This window comes from Microtus ochrogaster, chromosome 5 (genome assembly GCF_000317375.1).
Source record: "Microtus ochrogaster isolate Prairie Vole_2 chromosome 5, MicOch1.0, whole genome shotgun sequence".
Lineage (NCBI taxonomy): Eukaryota > Metazoa > Chordata > Mammalia > Rodentia > Cricetidae > Microtus > Microtus ochrogaster.
Window position 1 is genome coordinate 46,228,828 of NC_022012.1, and position 24,293 is coordinate 46,253,120.

General features: G+C 41.4%; 1 protein-coding gene across 1 annotated transcript in view; it reads right to left on the bottom strand.

Annotated features, from left to right (window-relative positions):
• Positions 1-9,531: 9,531 nt before the first annotated feature.
• The window catches only part of Fdx1 (ferredoxin 1), a 22,057-nt gene continuing 7,295 nt past the window's right edge, over positions 9,532-24,293 (bottom strand). The window contains exons 3-4 of the mRNA XM_005347343.3: positions 14,503-14,632; positions 9,532-11,036 (exon numbers count right to left, since the gene is read on the bottom strand). Of these exons, the coding sequence (XP_005347400.1) occupies positions 10,922-11,036; positions 14,503-14,632 (245 nt within the window). The 3' untranslated portion in view covers positions 9,532-10,921. The remainder of the gene's footprint in view (positions 11,037-14,502; positions 14,633-24,293) is intronic.

Below are 24,293 nucleotides of genomic sequence, written 5' to 3' on the forward strand. Positions count from 1 at the left end.
GGAGGCTGGGAGGAGGCGGAAACTTGTTTTTTTTTCCTTTTCTCAATAAAAAAAAATATAAAAAAATTCAATGTTCTCAATTCCCCAATAAAAAGATACAGACTAACAAATAGCCATGAAAACAGGATCCATAATTCTGCTGCATCCAAGAAACACACCTCATCATCAAGGATAAATATTACCTCAGAGTAAAGACTTGGAAAAAGATTCCAAGCAAATGGACCTAAGAAGCAAGCTAGTGTAGCTATTTTAATATCTAACAAAATAGACTTCAAACCAAAACTAATCAAAGGAGATGAGGAAGGACAGTATACATTCATCAAAGGAAAATTGCACCAAGATGACATTTCACTTCTTAACATCTATGCCCCAAACACAAGAGGAAATACTACTATAACTTAAGTCACATATTGACCTTTGCACACTAATAGTGGGAAATTTCAATACCCCAGTCTCACCAATGGACAGGTCATTCAAACAAAAATTGAACCGAGAAAGACTGGAACTAGCAGATGTTATAAACCAAATGGACCTAACTGATATTTGCAGAACATTTTTCCCAAACATGCACACAAAAAAATACCTTCTCAGAATCTCATGAAACTTTCACCAAAATTGACCATAAACTTGGTCATAAAGCAAGCCTCAACAGATAAAAGAAAACTGAATAACTTCCTGCATTCTATCAGCCCATCAAATATTAAAGCTGGATATCAATAACAGAAATCTTATAAACTCATGGAAACTGAATAACTCTACTAAATGAAAAACTGAGTTAAGACAGAAATAGATTAAAAAATTAAAGACTTCCTAGAATTCAATGAAAATGTATACACAGCATATCTAAATTTAAGGGACATGATGAAAAGGGTGCTGAGGGGAAAGTTCATATCACTAACTGCTTACAATTAAAAAATGAAGAGATCTAACACTAGCAACTTAACAGCCAACCTGAAAGCTCTAGAACAAAAAGAAGTAATCATACGCACAAGGAGTAGATGACAAGAAATAATCAAACTGGGAGTTGAAATCAATAAAATAAAAAACAAAGAGAACAATACAAAGAATCAATGAAAATGATGTGGGATTCCCCTCTGTATGCTGTGATTACCATTAATGAATAAAGAAACTGCTTTGGACCTATGGCAGGGCAGAACTTAGCTGGGCAGAGAAAACTAAGCTGAATGCTGGAAGGAAGAAGGCGGAGTCAAGGAGAAGCCATGGAGCCACCGCTGGAGACAGATACACTGGAACTTTGCTGGTAGGCCACAACCTCTTAGCGATACACAGATTAATGGAGACGGGTTAAATTAAGACATAAGAGTTAGCCAATAAGAAGCTAGAGCTAATGGGCCAAGCAGTGATTTAAATAATATAGTTTCTTTGTGATTATTTCAGGAGTCTAGATGGCCGGGAAATGAACAAGCAGCCTCTTACAACAATGAAACCAAGAGTTCATTCTTTGAGAAAATTAAAAGACAGGCATACCCTAATTCAAACTCACTAAAAGATAGAGAGAGAAAACATCCAAATTAACAAAATCAGAAGGGAAAAGGGGGTTATAACAATAGACACTGAGGAAATCCAGAGAATCACAAGGACATCCTTTAAAAACCTGTACTCTACTAAACTAGAAGACCTAAAAGAATGGATAATTTTCTCCATAGACACTGTTTATCAAGTTAAATCAAGATCAGATAAACAATTTAAAAAGACATATAACCCCTAATGATATAGAAGAGTCATTAAAAGTCTCCCAACAACAACAACAAAAAAAGACAGGTGGTTTTAGTGCAGAATTCTACCAAACTTTCAAAGAATTCAAAGAAGAGTTAATGGCAATATTCCTCAAATTATTCCACAAAATATATACAGAGGAAACATTGTTCAATTCATTTTATGAGACCACTATTACCCTGATACAAAAAAACACATAAAGACTCAATAAAGAAAGAGAATTCCAAGCCAATTTCCCTTATGAACGTAGATGCAATAATACTCAATAAAATACTTACAAACTAAATCTAAGAACACACTAAAAAGATCATCCACTATGATCAAGTATTCACACTGAGATGCAGGGATGGTTCGACATATGAAAATTAATATATATAATCCACTATATAAACCAACTGAAAGAAGAAAAAAAAACTTACATGATCATCTCATTAGATGCCAAAAAGCCTCTCAAGATATCCAATATTCCTTCACGATAAAAGTCTTGAAGATATTAGGGATACAAGTTACATACTTAAACATAATAAGGGCAATTTACAGCAATCCTATAGCCAACATTAAATTAACTGTAGAAAAACTCAAAGCAGTTCCAACTAAAATCAAAATTGTCCACTCTCTACATATCTACTCGACATAGTACTTGAAACTCTAATGTTCCTCAACAGAAGACTGGATAAAGAAAATTTATGCTCTGGAGTATTACTCAGCTGTTAGGAAAAAATGACATCATGAAATTTTCAGGCAAATGAGTGGAACTAGAAAAAAAGTCATCCTGAGTAAGGTAACCCAGACTCAGAAAGACAAATATGGTATGTATTCACTTGTAAGTGGATATTAGCCATTAAGTAAATGATAACCAAGCTACATACAGTCCATAGACCCACAGAGGTTAGGTAAATAGGAAGGGTCTGGGGTGGGAGGATGTATGGATCTTCCTGAGGAGGGAAATATATTTTAGGGGTGAACTAATGACAGGTAGGACTGAAGTGAGATCAGGTGGTGGTAGTGGGATGAGGGAGAGAGTGTAGGGAGAGACAGCTGGAATTGGGTGGAGGGGCACTTGAGGGGTAGTGTGGAAACCTAGTGCAGTGGAAACTTCCGGAATCTATGAAAGTGATCCTAACAAGGACTCCTAGTAAAGAGGGATAGGGAGTCTGGATTGGACGTCTCTTCAAGCCAGACAAGGCTTCCAGTGTTTGGACTGGGTTGCATTTAATTGAGTTGTTTGCCAAGGAGGTCCTATAGAAATCTCCAAACAGTCCAGGCCAATGCTAAGACAAAGAATTGCTCTTCACAAACTGACAGCAGGGCCCCATTGCCATGACAACATCCACACAGCTTACTGAACATAGAGAAGTTGAGCTGGTGCCTACATGGAGTCTTCATCCCTACATTCTAGTCTCTTCGGTGTGGGACAGTTCTCTGCTGACTACTGAAAGAGAAATATGGACACCAACCAAGCTACCCTTTGACCTATAATCTGTCCTGCCTCCAAATATGCTAGGGCAATGGTGGCACAGATCTTATGGGAGTAACCAATCAATGTCTGATTTGACTTAATCCAGGAGGCAGAACCATGCCTGGAACTATTTTGGTGACCAAGAACCAGAAACTAGTTAGCATGAAGACCTGAGGTAAAACCAAACACTATGAATGAAAAAAAAAGAGTAAAATGATTCCTAGTGATATTCTGCTCTACTCACAGATCAGCACCTTATTCAGGCATCATCAAAGAGGCTTCCTCTGGCAACAGGTGAGAACAGAAGCAGAGATCCACAGCCAGACATTAGGTTGAGAGAGAATCTAAATTGGAGGTCTCCATCAAATCCCTCCCCTCAGAGCACAGGAACTCCCTCAGAAGAGAAGGTGGAAAGATTGTAAAAGCAGGAAGAGATGAAGGACACGAGGAGAACAAAGCCTTCTGAATCAACAAAGCAAGGCACATATGAGATCACGGAGACTGAAGAAGTAAGCAAGGATCTACACCAGGTCCTTTGAGTACATATTAGAGCTATTAGCATAGGGTTTTTATGGAACTTCTAACTGTGGGAGCAAGTGGGTCTCTGACTCTTGCCTGATCTTGGGGCTCTTTTCCTCCTGTTGGGTTTCTAAGTCTTATTTTGATGTGATGGTTTCCGCTTTATCTTATTATATTATGTTTTGTTATGTTTTGGAAGTTATTTCTTCAAAGCCTACCATTCTTTCCTAATGAAAGACAGACAGGGGGGATGGAGGGAGGAACTGGGAGGAGTAGAGGAAGGGGAAACTATAATCAGGGTATATTGTATGAGAGAAGAATCTATTTTCAACAAAAGGAAAAATATAACAACAAAAAGTATGATGTCAGACACTTTCAAGAGATGGAGGGGGCCTGTGTCTGGAGTCAAGGTCATGACTTTATCACCTACTCAGACAGACTAGCGTCCATGGAACAAGTATCAGCTTAGAAATGCTGACCTGTAAGATCAAAGCCAGCAGAGGGACACACGTCAGGATTATTCATACAAAAAAGAGTTAGGGGTTGTCCAGAAGACAAGCAAACTGGAGTGTGGTCCTTCAGAGCCCATGTAAACACCAAGTATAAACATGGCAGCCTACCTGTAAGTGTAACCTTGGAAGTAAAAGGCCAGGAGGCTAGGAGCTCCAGAGCAAGCGAGCTAAAAAGACTAGCCATTTTGGCAAGCTCTGGGTTTGATTGAGCCCTTGCATCTAAGAATAAGGTGGAAGTGCAATCGAAGAGGGTTCCTGACAACATCCTCTGGCCTACACACACACACACACACGCATATGTGTGACACACTTCAGGTGTATGCGTGTGTGCATACTCACATGAATGCATTCATATGTAAATTTACACAAACACACATAGCATGTGATGAGAAGAAAAACACAAGTTGAAGAAGAGTTACATGCATTTTCTGATCTCTCAAGAAAACATTGCTATGCATCCTGACTCCTACTAACTTAGGCTGAGGCTCCATATATTACCCTACATTTAGCTTCTGTCCCAACTATAATAGTGACTGCCACAAAGCCAAAGGATTAGAAGCAGGTTCCTTCCGGGTCCTAGTTAACTCATTGCATGGGTACTGTGGCTAGAAACCATGACAGACACTGTTGTTACCACAGTGAACACAAAACAGTGCTCATTCTCAAAAAGAACAAGTGTTAATCTATCAGGGAAAATGCTGATGGAATTAAAAAGCAGTGATTCAGCTATGTGCCACAAGGTAGGCAGAGTGAAAGGCTGGAAAAGATTCCATTTCTGTGCTGGGCCCTTTTGGGACCTTGAACTACACCCCAGCCCCCGGGAAAAGCTAAAGGCCGCGGGACCCCTCTTTAGGTAATGGAGAAACCTAAGTTATACAAAGTTGCTGACTGCAGCCCATTCCCCCTCCTGTAGTCATATAGAGAATGTTGACCACCCAACTTCCCCTACCAACTTGGTAATATTTCAAACAGCCCCGACAGTTAGCAAGGGTCGGATGTCTGGAAGACATAACCAGGGGGACTGTTGCTATCCCCCTTAGATAATAATAACCTACCAGAAACTAACAGCTGAGCTTTACCTAATCTTTAGCCAATTATGATATAGGATACATAATTTTGTATTTTGAGTCTGTAACCTTGTGACTGTCATGTTATTTTTTTTTCTTTAAACCCTTTACAATAGTAGAAGGGGTCCTTCTCTTTCCATCTGCTGTGTCAGCCTGTGAGGCAGGGGACCTGTGCTAGCCCGTACTTAATAAATGAAACCTTGCTTTTGCATTTGGAAGTGTGGCTCCGTGGTGGTCTTCTTGGGGACCTAGGACTCAGGCACAACAATAATAAATGCTCCACATGACAGTCAAGTGGGAACGTCTAGTAGTGCACAGGCGAGTGCTCCACACTGCTGCCTGCACACTCCAAACTGCTGCAATACTTCCTCAGAGTGGGTAATTTATCATCATCAGATGTTAGGCTCACGGTCCGAGGGGTAAGTCCAAGCTCAAGGGTCCCAAAGAGTAAAGGAGGGCAAGAGAGGGTAAGGAGCTGGAGTTTAGCCTAGGATGAGGGAGCCATTGCCACAATAAAGTCATTAAGAACCTCTCTCCATGCTAGTGCACCAGGCAGAGTGGCAGGTGCTGTGTTCCTAGCACCGCAGAACTGGACATTCCAGGCAGTCTCATCTCTATGGTGAGTTCCCCCGCCAGGGAGACCCTAACTCCAAATACCAAACAACCAACAAACAAAACCCCACATTGTTGTAAGAAGGATTAACTCTGAACACTGGAAGACTACTTTCAGAGACAGTCAACAGGAGCATTAGAATGCTACTTTGTAAGACAAGCAAATGAGCAGAGAAGGGAAAGGAAACCCAGAAGCATACAGTCAGCACGTGTAGAAGTGTATCTTCTGACTAAGCAGAGGCGGTACACACCTCTAATCCCAGCACTCAGGAGGCAGAGACGGGCGGACTTCTGAGAGTTTGAGGCCAGCCTGGTCTACAGAGCTAGATCCAGGACAGCTAGAGCTGTTACACAGAGAAACCCTGCCTCAAAAAACAAAACAAAACAAAAAAAATAAACAAACAACTACAAAAACCCTCTGCTTTTCAGTCCTGTTATACATGTTTCCACGTGTTTGTCTGCTAATGACCGTGCCTTCCTCTTGCCAAGTGGTTATCTAATTTGTTAGCATCCAGAATGTTATAAACAGAAGGCAATCTGACTCTGATAAGGAAAACGTGATACGTGACACACTGACACTTGAAGGAATCCCTGCTGCTGCGTCGCCAAGATCACATTTCTAGTCGTCGATATTTCTCTAACAGGAAACTCAGTCCTTCTGTCTCACTGTGGTCTACACTTAATTCACACACGATTTTCAGGAGTGAGCACACAGCACATTATCTCTGGGTTTTACAGCACAGTAAGTTAGCCCATACACAAGAAAGCTATGTGTACAAACTCTGTTCCAAAACGTGGTTTCCCACAGAATTCCAGGCCACAGCATTCCAGGCAGCTTAAGGACGGCTATTAAGAGGAGTAGGGAAAAGGAAGGAAAAGCTAGGACCACACAGTCTGAGTCTCCCTTAGAAAATGGTTCAAGTGAAATGGGGGGATGACCACTACATTGGCCATGTGGGCCACTATGTGACATTTAACATAGCCACCAGGAAAACATGGACACCGTTCTTTAAGAAAAAATAAGAATATGTTCACAGTTAACATTAGTAAAAGGTTTCAGAAATTCCTAGGATAGTTTCTTTAAAAAAAAAAAAACCCACAGAGTTGTTCTAAAGCACTTATATAATTGCAGGTTGTGGGTTTATCATGAAATCCAAATATAATATTAAGCATTAGCACACCGCCAACAATTACAGAGTACACCACCAAAGGAAGACACTTGTTTGAAGAAGCAAAATTACTAAAAGGAAACCAGCCTTACACAGCGCTCAAAGGGAATTCGTTGTTGCTTCCTTTCAATCAATAGTCATGGGGGTTGAAGGGTGGGTGGCATGAGTTAAAGAAACAAACCATCATAATACAGTCAATGCAGGTATTTCAAAATATAATGCAAAATAAGTAGTTTCTCTTGAAAAGCTTAGGATGCTGTTTTCTTCAAAGTCCAGCATCTCTTCCTGCAGTGTGTGCCACTTGCAGTGTGCCTGGCCTTAAAACTCAGCCTCTGCTTTGCAAGGAAGCCAGGTCACACTGTGGATGTTCCAGCCAACGTGCCCTGCCAAAAGCCCTGGCTAACCCTGCCAGTCACCCAGTCACGAGGACTATGTTTGCAGATGGTACTCCACCGAGACTGGTTAGCGGTCTTTAACTTGAGTCAGCTGGAGCAAGAGAAACTGATCTGAAGAACGGCTTTCATCAGACTGGCCTGTGGATGTGTGTAGATGGGGGCATTTCTGACTGCTGATTGATGCAGGAAGGCCGACCCCACTGGAAACAGCGTCATTCCTGGGCAGGTGCACCTGGGCTGCATAAGCAAGGCAGCTGAACCAATCAGTAAACAGCCCGACCCTCTGCAGTCTCTGCTTCCTTCCTGCCTTGACCTTCTGTCTATGCTTCCCTCGTGATGGAAAGTAAACTGTAGGATAAAACAAACCCTTTCCTCCCCAGGCTGCTTTTGGTCAATGTTTTATTGCTGCAACAGAAAGGCAAACCGGGAGAGAGCACCTCAGCTCTAACCCACAGCGTGGAGCCGACACAGGGTAGCAGACACGACAGCTCACTTCTTGCGGTCTACATTCCTGAGCTGCAGGAGCTGTCTGAAGAAACAAAAGATAACTGTTTGACACTGAGCTTTTAGGAAAACCTGTTTATCCCAATAGAGGAGCCAATGCAGTAACACCTAGAATGCACACATTTCAAATACAGACGGGGCCTTTCTTCACGCTGGAAAACTCCCCCCTCATCTAAACCAACTCTTCAGTGTGCTCCAGCTGATAAAGTTAGGCTGTATAAAGGTACACACCATTGGTCTGAACTTTTACAACCTGGCATGGGAGGTGATTTACACCGTGATGTGGATCAGTGTGAAAATGCTCCGGAAAGGTGAGTTTGGGTGATCTGTGTAGGACACGAATACTCACACTCAAGTATAAATCACTTCCAAGCACTTTCAAAGTACAGCGTGCTCCACACAAAAAAGACCCCAGCCATCAAGCGGTAAACAAACACAAGATGCTTCACATCTTCCTAGTCTCCATTTACACACTAATTAAAAATAAGTAAAAACAACAACAAAAACATTTGGCAAAATGATCAGCTTGGTTCAAGGAAATCGCGTACATATATACATTATATTTTTCATCATTTTGCCCTCCTTGAGGGCACTCTCTTGATCATCCTTTTTTCCTATTCTTTGAGAATTTCACACATGTATGTGTGTTTTAATTAAACCCACTCCCCATTCGCTTCCCTCCAGTAAGTTCCTTAGCCCTTCTACCATTTTTGCTTCCCAACGTCACTTGGTCATCTTTTAAAACCCACTGAGTAGTCAGAGACTGGAGAGCTGGCTCAGTGGTTAGGAGCACTGGCTGCTCTTGCAGAGGACCTGATTTGACTCCCAGTGTTCACGTGGTAGCCCACAGTTCTAACTCTAATCCCAAGGGATGCAACTCTTCTGACTTTCATGGACACTATGTGCATATGGTACACAGACTTACATGTAAGCAAACACCCATACACATTAAAATAATGTTTTTTTGAAGCCAAAATCCACTTGGTTGTTACCTGCATGTGCATGGATATAGGACCATCTACCAAAGTATGGTAGCATCTCAAGGACTACATCCCTGGGAAAACTGATTTTCCTCCCTGGTAGCCATCATTTGTTGGTAACTCCTCTGCTGAAAGTGTGACTTCATAAGCCCCCTGCACAGGCTGAGATTTCTGGCTAGCTTGATCTTGTGTAACAAGCTGCAACGTCTGTGGGTTCACATGTGCAACAGGTCTGTTTTGCTACCAATGCCTACCCGTCAGGCTCTTACACTCTCTCTGCCCCCTTTCCACCGTTAAATCTCTGAACCTTGTGGGAGGCATGAGACGGACGTCCTATCTTCTCACCTGTCCATCTATGAAGTATATAACACAATGCTGTTTGTCAAGTTTACACTTGATCCATATTTATACAAAGGAACAAACTGCAGTGGGGTGCTCAAAGAGAACAATGCTTGTGCTTTTCCTCCCCACTCCTTTATTCTTTTTTTCTCCAAAATTATTTGGTGTTTAACTACAAAGAAAACCATGTGGCCTCACAATGCAATAGCAGCATCACTCCAGAACACACTGTGCGCACTTTGTGAACACTGAAGAATTTATTTTTGGTTTATATAAGGAGGCAAACATCTTTCATACACAACTGCCTATCAGTGCGCTGAAAATACACATTAGTTTCTAGGACTGTTGCACACTGTTGACAGATTGTGCACAAGGAGAGACAGAACAGTATCCCCTGGGCCATGCAACATGGTCCCCTGATCATATGGCAAGACTGAGGAGACACAGAAGTAATTCATTAAATCCCATTCTGTGGAATGGAAACAATTTGCACATTATTTGCAAAAGATTACAAAGATAGAGTACTCCTCTTGGAACAGAGAATAAGATATCCAATTCCATTTATCCCCTAGTTTAGTCAGCAGACACCACACTTCTCTGTCAGGGTTATTATATCTATGTTCAGATACTTCTTACTGAATCAGAATTTTGAATACTTATTATAGGTTTTACTGTCTGAAAGTGTTTCCTCTGAATGTGGGTGACGGTCGCGACCGCCTCGACCAGCAAGGATGATGCAACACGGGAGCTCTTCTTGCAAGCAGTTTTATTCAGGACCTTTTTTACAATTGTGTCTCTCTCTCTTCTCTCCCCAGGCAAGCCTCTCCCAGCCCTTAAGTAGGCCTGGGCTACCAACCCTGGATAGCCACGTGGGCACCGTCCATTGGTCCACGCATACACAAACCGCTTGAGATCATTGGGTGATGATCGCAAGAGTCCAGTCTTAGCCAAATAAGGAATTGTTTATCAGAGAGCCAGAGAGCGTGGGATCGCGGAGGGCGGAAGCCAGCGCCATCTTTTAGGCGTGGCTCCACACAGCTCTCTACAGGTGACAGTTGTAGAGCTGGGGCAGACTGTGAAGCCACTGGCAGTGAGACAAGTATTTATCCCTATTGCTTGTACTGGCTTTTTGGAACCTATTCTCTTTGGAGGGATACCTTGCTCATATACCTATACATCAAATGCATGCAGTGTCTGTGGAGGCTAAAAGTGGAGTTCCAAACCAGTATGAGCAGCCATTGGGTGCTAGGATTTGAAGTGGGTCCTCTGGAAGAAGAGTCAGTGCTCTGAACTGCTGATCTAACTATCCCCAACGACACTCTTTTTAAACTTACAACTTAAAAAAGCAGACATACGATTACACAGTAATGTTTTACTAAAATCACTTGAACACACTCATGGTAAAATGTGTAAGGAGTTTATTATATCAGCTAGCTTCTAAAATTAAACTGACATTCTAATAATCTAATCAAACGAAAACTGCAGACTTTCAGTACTACGAACTGAATTAAGACAACACAGCTACTCACACGGAGAAATATATTCTGTTGTGTAATCATTTAATTATACTGGGAAATAATTATAAAAATAGGTAAAAATTTCATGAAAATATTTCTTTTTAATGTATCTTAGGAATTCTTGCTCATGTCAATAGATTGTCTGACATCCGCCACCGCCTCAGGCACACAAACGGTCATATTGTCCATAGCCTTGGTCAGACAGACTTGACAGCCCAACCGTGACCTGCAAGGAAAGGAAGGAGGCTCAGTTTAGTATTGGATGCATGTCATTCAGAAGTCTGTAGTTGTTTAGGATATTTTTATACTTTCTTGCAAAAAGCAGTTGGAGAATTTGCTAATCTTTCATGTTTTCATTAGGCCAAAGCAGACAACCTCTCCAACCCAACTAGAGGTAGCAGAAGGTCAGCACCAAACAACCATAGTGGTAAGCACCTATAAACCCAGCACTTAAAAGACAGAGCCAGGTTAGGAGTTCACGACCATCCTCATAAGAGATCCTGCCAGACAATAACAACAAAATTCTTTAAGACAAAAATGAAATCTATAGATTCAAACCATCAATTGTAAGAATGTATTTCCCCCATATTTTTAACATCTCTGAAATCAAAGTCCATCTTCAGGCCAATGGCATCTTACAGTCACTGCTACAATATGAAGTGGTTGCTGTGTCACAGCTGTGGACTCGGTCACATTATACACACCAGTGTCTCCAACCAAGTAAGAGAAGGATGCTGTTGACTTCAAACGTGTTAAAGTTTTAGCCCTTTCAAAATAAATCCAAAAGGATTATAAAACCAAAATCACTGACACCAGAGGAAGCCAGCAGATGCAAATGCGTAACCGTGATGGGAAGACTGACTATCATTTCATCTCCCCCTCTTTCTTCACAAAACTGCTACCAATCATGCTTTCCTTAGACGCTCTGTTTTCAACAAATGTGGCCCATGTGTACGGCTATGTTTGAACAAGCTTTCTATGTGCAGGCAGTATATTAAATGAAGAGAGACTACAGTGCAGATTTTGATAAGCAGCACTTTCCTTTTCTCTTAGAAGTACACAAGTTACATGTTAGGCTAGGACTGGTGGCATGTGCCTGTCACCTCAGCCACGAAGGAGGTTAAGACAAGAGGAATGCAAATTGAGGGCCAGCCTGGGCAAAAGAGTAAGAATTCCAGCTTGGATTTAACTTAAATTCAGTCTCAAAATAAAAAAAGTAAATAGAGGGCTGGGATACAGCTCAGTGTAAAGTACTTTCCTATCATGTGAAAAGCCCTGGGTTCAGTTCCCAATACTGAAAAAAAAAAAAAAGGCTAATCTTATAATCAAACTCTTTGACATCGCATGTTCTGATGGCATTAGCTGCATTAATGGCTTCAAACATTTACTGGAGGTATAATGGTAAAATTTCTACCACTAAATGTCAATGGTACAGTACTAAATGTCAACTGGTATATTACTAAATGTCAGTGATTGTTTTACTAAATGCCAATGGGTACAGTACTACACATTAATGGGTATACACAGAGTACTCAACTCAGTGCTTTCACCTATTACACCTTAGGCACAGGAGAGGCATTCAGAGGAAAGCACGGGATTTAGAGAAAACCAGCCAGTGGAAAGCCAGCACTAACACAGTGTGTTCACAGGCAACTTTCTGTTCTTTCCTAAGCTGATCATCAAGATGGAGGAGAAAAGGGCCGCTTGCAGGACTGCTGAAGAGACTAACTGCTGTTGTCGATGTGACAGATGAGATGAGACACCTGATAGGAGCACAGGGAGCCCCTGGACAGGACACAGGTGTCTAGAGAAGACTTTGAAGGGCGTGTGAGATTTAACACTCAGGAAGAGCCAAAGGAACGTGAGGAGAACATCTGAGGCTGAGGCAAAGTAGGCACTTCCGTTTTGTTGCTGTGAAGCCTGGACAAGGACAAGCAATGAGCTGGGTGGTGGCTCAATGACTGAGTGCTCGCCTACTGTACAATCCAATCCCCAGCACCTCCTCTGAGGAGAAAAGAAGAAAGAAAGAAAAATTACACGGAGAATTATAGTTTAAAAAGTAGCCAGGGATGTGTGGTGGTGAGGCACGCCTTTAATCCCAGCACTCAGGAGGCAGAGGCTGGTGGATCTCTATGAGTTCAAGGCCAGCCTCATCTACAAGAGCTAGTTCCAGAACAGGCTCCAAAGCTAGAGAAAGCTTGCTTGAAAAAACAAAAAAAGCAGCCAGGACAACACACATAAATTTAGACATAGTGAGGCAACACTTCCTGCAGTAAGAAAGCCAGTTTAACCATAGAAAATTTTGATGATTGGAAGAAAAAAAGTCACCTCCAATCAGTAGTTCTTCTTTGTAGAATTAGAAACAGCCTTGACAATACTTAATTATGCATCATGCTCTATCTACAAGGGCAAAAACCATGGCAAGGCAACAGAGATAACTATAGGACTTGGGAGGTCTTCGGGCGACAGTCAGGTACTCAGCATTTCATATGTGGTGAGTGAAACAAGGCTGTCCTTCAGAGGACAATGACTCAGAAAGTGAAGCGACTGTCAGCGAGGCAAAGCAGAACACTGTAGGCACAGTGAGGGGAGAACCAGCACCCCAGGGCCGAGCGCAGCCACGCATAAGGGCGGCAGCTTGGATGTAAAAGGTATGAAGCGCTCACTCTTTCTTCCCAGGGTATTAGTCTCACTTCCATAAGAGGGAGGTGGAGGCCAGGACATAGCTCACTGACGGACAGGGTGCTCTGTCTAGCATGGGCAAGGCCCTTAGCATCCAAAACCAAACAGAACAGAAAATAGGGAGAGATGAACTATAAAAGAAACAAACTGAAATTAATAAAACTATTATCACTATAACTGCTTACAATTTATTCTTACCACATGAAACCTAGATCTTGTAAGCTAATACAGTTTTTAAGAAGTTATTCTTCATTAAGGTAGCAAAATACAGTTAAACAAAACCCACTCTCAATAAGAAATAAGCCTCCTTAATTATGCCTTGAAACAGTCAATCAAGGACAAGCCTTCCTTGACTCTAAGACGGGATAATTAAAAAATAGTATCACTGATGCCATCTGCTTTTGCGAAGCTCACTGTGTTTAAGAGAAACTACTTACTAATTAATAAGCTCTGATTAATTTACTTTAATATACACCTAGAGAAAGAACTACTCCCCTTAACATAATTACTATTATATATTAAGTTTCTTTGAAAACTCAGTTCTCTCAGACAGGTAAAATTTCCACTATAATTTTGTTCAATTATCAAATCTGTTCTTCAAGAATACTATAAAAAGCATTCCATTTATTTCAATCCTATGAAATTATGATAAATATTAATTCCTGGCAAAAATAGACTAAAGATGTAATAGGATTAGAAACTATTAATACTAATTAACTCTTTGATTTTGTAAAGGGGAAGCTTCATGAGGGGCAAGTGTGGACAGTGAAAGAGAAACGCTCCCAGAGGATGCTCAAAGTTCATGAGTGTTCTCTATCTACTCCTACTCGTGGTGTGATCTTAGACCTGAAGGAAGGTAATGCAGACTTCCCCAGGGTGTCACTTACTCACAGGTCAGACACACAGTGTGCCTTATGCCTGTGATCTCAGCACACACGAGTGTGAGGCCACCCTGACCAAAAGTTAAGACACCGATCCTAAAACAAAACTAACCAACAAAATCGACTCACCTGTCTGTGAGTCCGTAAGCCAGGTCAAGCATGTCGTTCTCCTCATCGGTGATGGCATCTAACTTCTCATATATATGATCCTCGAAGATAAGGTGGCAGGTGGAGCAAGCCAAAGTCCCCTCGCAAGCACCTGTAAGAGCAGCAGAGGCTGACCATGCTGTGCACACCTGGCTGCTCTGAAACGCTTCTGTGTTTTAGAATCAGCTACAACACTAAATGAAAGGGTTTCAGTACTTAATAATCACGAGTCAGGAAGAGGTCCTCCAGCCCCACATTGTCTGAAATCACTCACACAGCACTTCACAAAGGTACGTCATAAACAGGCAATGTGAAGGGACCATGAAGGACATACAAGTCTAGCATTAAAATGTATCCAAGTTCATAACTGAGGCACACATATACATAAAGATGTATTCTTAAATATATATAGCAACAATGTATATAATCATACGCACATAATTCACCTTACCTGGAGAACCTCAAAATAACAGATAATGACTTGTTTTATCCAAGAGGAAGTAACTACACTACTCCTAAATAAAGTTAAATATCCTTCCCTCTCAATCCTAAGTAATTGGGCCTAACAAACAAGACATTTTAAGATACACCACAGATTTAAATAATGTGATCATTCCTTTCGTTTCATTTTAAAATTATATTTATTCTATATTTGTGTGCTGTGTATGTGTGTGAGCATGTGCAGCATGTGGGTGGGTCTCAGGACCACACTCTGGTCACCAGATGTGAAGTCAAGTGCCTTTACTTGATGAGCCATCTCGCTGGCTCCTTATTCCACTTTTAAACCATTAATTTAGCAGTTATTCACTCAGCTCCTGTCATGTGCCAGGCACCACACAAAGAAAACTAACAAAATCACGCCATCCAAACAAATCAAGACAGACTTCATTTGGAAATTGCCTTACAAGGAAACTCAACTATATAAGCCAGGGCTTCCTCAACTTTTTCCCACTCATGACCCATTTTCAAGTGAGAAATCTTTAAGTGACCACACGTATATAGGCAAATAAAACAGGTACATAAATCAAACACACAAAGATAACAAATCATAAACAACTTATTTTAAAGCAACTACTTGGTATATATATAAACATTGGTACACAAGATCTCCCAGAAGTTCATGAGCCAGATAGCCTAGAGTATAAAACATAACAGCAGAAACAAAAAAAAAAAAAAAAACAAAAAACAAAAAACGAAAAAAAAAAGGAGACTTGCCTCAATCAAGAAGAAAGGTGAGGGAAAAAACCTTCATACCATGCACCAGAACACACATAACACATGAGGGAGAGGGGGAGGGAGGGAGAGGGGGAGGGAGAGAGACAGCGAGAGAGAGCACCTTAGTTTTTACTGAAGTCATTTAGAAGCACTGATAGCCTCGGTAATGAAGCACAAGAGTCGAGTATATAAGCTCTGGAACCAGATTCCCCACCTTTAACCACCTCTTCTGTTTACTGCATCATGGTAGGTGTCTTTACTCTCCGTGCTTCTGTTATTTTAATAGCAACTATACCAACCTCGCCTGGGAGTATGAGTATAAATATGTATTGGCAACAGACCTAGATAATAACTATTTGGAAATGGTGAGAAATCTTAGGCTGCTAAGGGGTGGGGAGAAGAACTGTATCAATGGTCTCATCCAGCACTAGACCCTGCATGCTGCAATACTAACCAGATTGGCAATATGTGGACATTGGTGCAATAGTGGCATGACTGTCATGTCAAGCAGTAACCAACAACTTTCTGACTGGTTTGTTTATCTGTTTTTTTTTTGCTTTTGTTTTTTTTGAGACAAGGTTTCTCTGTAGGTTTGGAGCCTGTCCTGGAACTTGCTCTTATACACCAGGCTGGCCTCAAACTCACATAGATTTGCCTGACCCTGCCTCCTGAGTGCTGGGATTAAAGGCATGCGCTGCCACCCGCCTGGCTTTCTGACTGGACTTTAATCTGGCTTCACAGAAGGGATTCCAAATCTGTTACTGTAAACCTGGCAGGAATTTACTATTGTTGTTTTGCTTATTGGTTTCCAACTGCCTTCTAAACATTGATTTGCGTTGCTTATGTTCTCAACCCTAGTGGGAGAAACTTGTTTTTTATTTTTATTTGTTTTGCTTTGTTTCTGAGACATGGTGTGGGAGGGTCTTCTGTTTTGAGTTGATTTCATTGGTTAATAAAGAAACTGCCTTGGCCCTTTGATAGGAGAGAAAATTAGGTAGGCAGAGTAAACAGAACAGAATGCTGGGAGAAAGTGAGGCAATTGCCATACCTCTCCTCTCTGGGTCAGACGCCATGGAGCCAGCCGCCAGGTCAGACATGCTGAATCTTTCCCAGTAAGCCACCACATCGTGGTGCTACACAGATTATTAGAAATGGGTTAAGCAAAATGTGGGAGTTAGCCAGTACGAGGCTGAAACTAATGGGCCAGGCAGTGTTTAAAATAATACAATTTGTGTGTTGTTATTTCGGGGCATAAGCTAGCCAGGCAGCCGGGAGCTGGGCAGCAGGAATGCAGCCTGTTGCCCCTTACTACAGTGTTTCTCTGTGTACTCCTGGCCATCCTGGAACTCATTTTGTAGACCAGGCTGGGCTCAAACTCAGAGAGATCTGCCTGCCTCTGCCTCCCAAGTACTGAGATTAAATGCATGCACCGCCACCACCCATCACAGCTTGTTTTTCCAGCAGGCAGTGAGTGATTAATGCAGAGGACTCATAACTGGTCAAAATGCCGACATAAGCAACTCTAAGGCTCAGTGAGCATTATGGAAGAGGGGCAGAAAGAATTTTAAGCATTGGTTGAGGAGGAAGAAAGTTGTGAAATGCTGACATCTGTACCTGACACAGCTTCTGCACGCATCAACTCATAGCATCTGTGATTACCTGCACAAGATTACTCCAATCAAAAACCCAGCATGGATGTAGGAGGGGCCTCTAAGGCCCGACCCTTGGCATAGGAGCTATTGGCAGTTGATGGGTGCTGAGGGAGATCGATTCACACTCTTTTGAAGACATGACCCTGGTAAACTGTTCAATATCCCAATAGGTAGCCCTACACCCATCATATATTAGCTGCACTAATTGGTCTCGGGGTATTAATAGCCAAAAGAAGGACAGGAAGTTTAAAGGAAGACAGGGTAGGGGACACCAAAGGGAGTTGGAGATACATAGGGATGAAGAGATAATAAAAGTATACTTTAGAGATATATGAAATTTCCTCTTTCCATTTATGAAATCTGAGTGTTGCTGACAAAAGTTACTTACATGCAAGTCTTGTATTAGGCTCATTTCATTCACTTATGATGTTGACAAGATAAGATGGGTCACCCTCACACACCTAACCCCTTTACTAAATGAAACCTAGAATACAGCTGTGTGGGAAGTTACATATTGAAAATGTGAAATTACGTATAATCATATTGTCCAAAGGATGATGGAATGAAGTATCAGAAAAGCAACAGTAAGCATAACGGCAAGCAGAAATACAGACTTCTATAAACAGTACAGGAACCTCTTATCTTGAATATTCATAAAGCAGGCATGTGAAAATTACAGAAGAAAAAAGTTTGAAATGATAAGCTAGATAAATTTAATCACAGATGTATAACTGCCCCCAAGTGGCAGGATACTGCAGCACACAATACTGAAAGGATTATCTATTAACACAAAAGTTGGTGTGAACTTCCTAAGTTCACAACTGTCCATTCTGAACCATTTATTTACTCATTCCTTCAAACACAACAACAAATGAGTTAAGAATGACTGTATCCCTTACCAGAGTCCAGTAGAAGGACACAGGAGTGACTAATGTATTACCAGAATGTGGTAATTGCTATGAAAGGATGGTCTGAGGCCAGGCAGTGGGACAGACTAGACAATGACAAACTATTGCAGACTGGGTACTGCAAGCAATGCAAGTTTATAATGGGTTGGGAGTAACAGAGAAACACCACTTAGGGCCTGGGTGGTTGGACAAAGGAGGATTTCTTTTACTACCTGAACCCAATACCCTGCATCCCAGAATCCAGGCATTTCTTCCACAACATTTGCCATCATTTGCTATGTGTTTCCCCTATATGGCTTAAGAAATTAATACACATAGACTTACTAGATACAGAATAGTAAATAAAGACTTTGTGGGATGGGAGAGAGAAGACAGTGTCTCAGCAGAGGAAAAATGCACATGAAGTCTCAAAGGTGTGAAGTTCAAGCTTCTAAGAGGTCAGCATCACCAAAACACGAAGAAGACAAATGAGAAGTGGAGGAGAGCGGAAGAGCAGAGGGAGCGCACACCATGTGCAGCCGTAGGCTGATGGGAACACGGATTTAGTCCTAAGCGCAAGGGAAGTCTTTGTGGCTGATGTGTGTGCTGACAATCACCCAAGTTGCAGAGCTCAGGGCAGAAGCAGGTTCACAGGTTCAGATATGCAACGGCTTACCAGAGCCAAGAGGATCCACTGGAGGGTTAAGTGAGAGTAGGTGCTGAAGTGCTGGATGTACCAGGAAAACAAAGCTGCTCAGGTTTTAGCCTGCAATAGTTGGGCAGTACTCATTACTGATCTAGGAAATGCTGGAGGAAAGACTGTTTAAGGAGAAGGGCAGGATCAAAAGTTGTTTAAAAAAACATGATTTTTTTTTTTACCAGAAACAGGGTTCAGTGTGTAAGGACAATTGTTGCCAAATCTGATGACTGAGTTTATGTTCAGAATGCACATGGTGGAAAAGGAGGACTGCCCCTGCAACCCGTCCTCAGCCTCCGCCTGTGCATTATATAGCATGTGTGTGCCTAAACTCACACACAAATATTATACACATATGGTGGAGGGGGTAAATAATTGTTTAAAAAGCAAATATTTGAGTTTTAAATTTATTTGGGATTTCCAAAAAGAAATGTAAACAAGGGAGTTGAATCCGCAAGTTCAAGCTCAGAGGAGAAAACTGAGCCAAACATATAAATTTAATCTCTAGCAGCATTTAGGAAGGACTTATGGTCACAGAAAAGATGAGATCACACGGGTAGATACTGCAGAAACCATGGACTCAGCCATGTGTGGAGCTCGGGTGTTTGAACACATAGACCCTAGTAGTAGACCCCTGTTGGGGGCAGCGGGGGGGGGGGGGGTGTGATGGAACCTTGAGGAGGTACAGGCTTGCTGGAAGAAGCATGTCAGGCTTCCAGTTCACTCTCTCACATCTGTGGTTGAGGACATCCTCTCTGAGCTTCCCGCTATGGACACCTGTTGCCATGTCTCCTTTACTATTGTGGACCTCCCACCTGTAACTGTAGTAAACCAAGATAAACTCCTCCTTTGCCGCTTTTGGTCAAGGGTGTTTTTATCACAACAAAAAAAGATCTGATATACTTGGATTAACTCATTTGATCTTCACAGCAACCTTATGGGGCACATACTAATATTAGCCCCATTCTACAAGTAAGAAGACACGGTAAAAAGTTAGGGTCCTGGTCCAAAATCACAACACTATGAGAGTGGCAAAATGGACAGACAAGCCTAGGCAGGAAAGCTCTACTCAACCACACCAAATAGGGTTTAGGGGAAACACTGTTTCAACCTTGACCCACAGTGTGAATTTAATTTTACACAAACACTCTATAAAATAAATATTTCACAGCAAAACCCCTGCAAAAGAGATTGTGTTTTTCTATGTTCTATTATTTTTTATTTCTCTAAGATGCTGTTAGAAGCTATAAACTGGAGTTGGGAATGTGTCTCAGTGGGTAGGGTGCTAGCCTAGCATACATGACACCTTAGGTTTGCACTCAGGCATGACAGAAACCAGGCATGGTGGTTCATGTACTCTCAGCACACAGAGATGGAAAAAGAAAATCAGGGGTTCAAGGCTGGCCTCAATTACACCATTTCAAAGCCAGCGTCAGAGATACAGTCCTTCCGTGATACAATTGGCCAGGTCTTTTATCAAGGTAACAAAAAAGTAACTGATACAGTTGAAGAACTTTTGTAACCAAAATAAAAACTTCCTTCTGATGCTTAGTTCTTAAAACTCTCCTTGAGAGAGTTTTACATCTTGCAGTCTAAGACTACATATCGATTCTCTGTAGGTGTTCTCGGGGGCTAGAAAAACACAATTTCTTTTGCAATGTTCCCACAGAGAGCCAACAGTCTCCACACACGTAGACGTGTTGGTCTAGAACATGACCAAGAACATGGTCATACAGTTTTAAAACCTGACTTAACATTTTGGCTAGTTCCAGAACAGTCATGGCTACACAGAGAAATCCTGTTTCAAAAAGCAAACAAAAATTGTCTAGCATCTGGGTTTCCTTGTCAATAGCTTTTGGTTGTTTTTCCAAGTAAGGGCCATGTCTTGCTCTTTGTGTATCTTGAATTTCTTTTTCTGTGCACATGTAGACACCACAATGTGGAAACTCTGGGAATAAAGCACTCGCCCTGCCCAGTGTTGCTGCTCACTGGTGGTCACTGCTGCAGTCAGTTATCTAATCGCTGCTGTAGACCAATTCTCTAAAGCTCACATCCTCAGGGTGTGAATCCCAGCTCAGTGGCCAGCTAAAAGACTGGCCAGAGATTCAAATATCTGGTGCCAAGAGGCTCAGGTGATTAGGCAAATGCTTCAACAACCAAGCAATCTGTATGTTAGTCTTCATTCTGGCTTGTGAGAGACCTCACAGTCAGCTAGAGATGAGCGAGTGAGTAGTCTGTATCTTCTAGATCGTCTCTACGGGCATCTCACTCTGCAGATATTCCTTTCAGTGTGTAGCTAGGCTCTTGCTCATCTTCATTCTCGGGGGGCGGGGGTGGCACATCGCAGGTGACAGTGTTGGTTTGTGAACCACAATCTATCTGATCCCAGAGTTTAGTGCCAATTACTTTTCAACACACTAGCATCCATTGTGAGAGAATACTTCAGCAAAGCTCAATTAAAAGTGCAGTTTAGTTGGACTTGGAGGTACATGCCTGTGATGCCAGCACTCAAGAGGCTGAGGCACAAGGATAGTGAGTTCCAGACCATCCCTGTAAAACTCCATAAAAATATATTGTATCAGTCATTTCATTACCTAATTTCTGTTAAAGGTGTTTATATAGAAAGACACAAAGAAAAATGGCAGAGAGAAAAAGGGAATGCTGAGACATTAGGTACCCTGGGATATAAATTAGCTGAATGACTTGCCACATATAAACAAGAGGAAATGTGTAGTGATATTTTGTTTATGTTATAACAAATAAAGCTTGCCTGAAGATTAGAGTGCAGAGCTAAGCCACTAGAGGGACCTTTTATCTCTACCAATGCTCAGACCAAAGGAGCGATCCTGTCCTCAGACTTCACTGAGCTTTTGTCCCTTCCCACCTTGTATTCCTCTCTCTCCCCAGCCATGTCACTTCTGTCTCTACCTCCCTAGTGCTGGGATTAAAGGTGTGGGATCCCTCTGTATGAGCTACATTTCCCTTTTAGACAAATTCAATCTTATATAGCCCAGGGTGACCTTGAACTACCAGAGAGCCCTCTGTCTCCCAAATTCTGGGATTAAAGGTGTATGCCCACCACTCCCTGGCCTCTAGTGGCTTAGCTCTGCACTCTGATCTTCAGGCAAATTTTATTTGTTAAAACATAAACAAAATATCACTACAAAAATGAGTATTGGTTTTTTCATCTATAAAATGGAAGGTAAGAGCTGAAGGCACAATAAAATGATAGAATATTTTCTTAGTATGCACAAGGCTTTGGTTCAATACCAACACCAGATAACATGCCAGGATGTGGTATAAACATAAATGGTAATGATCATAATTACCTTGAAACTGGTAGAAACATTAGCTTTACAAGCTCAGAAAAACATTACAAAAAAATCAATTCTTCATAAACCCTATGGAAGGCCACCCAAAAGGCAGCTTTTTGGAATTTACTATTGAATGAGAGTGATGTTCCCTCCAACAAGAAAAACTTCAGAAAGCACTAACATGAAGGCAGACTTAATACATAATAGGAAAATGACAGAGAAAAGAACTAACAACAGCCCTTATAATAGGACTTGAACCATGCCCTGAAGCAACATAGTCGGGCTATATTACATACCAAAACAGTCTTTTAAAAATACATATTTTTATGAATATGAGTCTAATGTCTCTGTGTATGTGCGTGCATGTGTGTGTGCACACACACTATCTAGAGAAATCAAAAGAGGACATCAGATATCCTAGAGCTGGAGTTACAAATGGTATGAGCTACCATGTGGATGCTGGGAAGTCCTCTGTGAGATCAGCCAATGATCTTAGCACTGAAATAGCTCTCCAGCTCTAGACCAAAACCTCTTCAAGTGTGGATTATGACTCTATCTGAACAAAAGGGTGATAAACAATTTATAGCAATAAAATGTTCCTGAACATAATGACAGGAAAAAAAATAGACCATGATGGATCTGAAGTATTTCTGGCAACCTAGATGGTGCTGCATTCTGTGACTTGACTACAGCCTTGGTTCTGAGCGCGCAGCCTACAAGTCCTGCACTGTGTACACCATCTCACAGAAAATGCCAACAACACTGCAGAAACACCCTGGTTCAGAGCTGAGACTGCTGTATGTTATGAACTACAGTGCTTCTTTCTTAATTTTTAAAATTTAATTATTTTATGTGTATGAATGATTGCCTGTATGTAAATCAATGTACTACATAGATGCCTGATGTCCACAGAGATCAGAGAGGGTGTTGTGAGTTACTATGTGGTTGCTGGAAACTAAACCCTGGTCCTCTGTAAGAGCTCTTAACTGCTAAGCATCTCGCCAGCCAAAAGTGTGATCTTTCTATTGTGCATGCAAACTTCTCTGCCCTTATAGAAACAAAATGGTTTACCATTAAAAATAAAGGCTTCTGATGTTTTTCCACCGTCATTCTACAGCATATCAATAACAAGTTAATGTATCCTTGGATTTATTTTTCAATTTAAGAATTGCTGTTTGAGTTACTGACTTGAGTTTCATTAAAAAAAATAACTGTTTAATAAATTCTGGCTTGGTGGAGAGAATTACCAATGTTTCTGAAATGGCCCTAAGCATACTTCTGCCATTTTGGGCTATATATAAGAAGCACAATTCTCAGCACTGACAACTAAACTCAAAACACTGGACCACTCTAAAAAATACTGAAGAATGTGCTTATGTCCTACAGAATCAAATATTTAGTTCTTTAAAGCCAGGTGTGGTGGTGCATGTCTTCAATCCCAGCCCTTGACAGGCAGTTCTCTGTGAGATCAAGGTCAACTTGGTCTACGTAGTAAGTTCCAGGACAGTCAGGGCTACACAGTGAAACCCTGTCTCAAAATACAACCCCACCAATAAAAAATAAAAAGATTTAGTTCTTTATATAAAAATAAACAAGCATCTATTTGGTTTAAAATAAACTTATGATTTATTATCAGTCAACATCTGATTTGTATAATTATAAACTATCTACCAAGGTTGTAAAAAATGTATTGAACAAAAAGAAATTACAACTGGAAAGACTAGTGCTTTTCACACCTAATACGCACCATCCAAACCACAGGAACAGCTTGTGACAACTCACACTGCTAGTTTGGCAAGGCAGATTGGTAGAGGTGCTTGCCGTCAATCTGAGTGCCCCATGGAAGGGAACATCCAACTCCATAAAGCTGTCCTCTGACCGCCACACATGTGACATGGCATAAGCAAGCCTGTACATAAATATATGCACACATGTGACATGGCATAAGCAAGCCTGCACATAAATATATGCACACATGTGACATGGCATAAGCAAGCCTGCACATAAA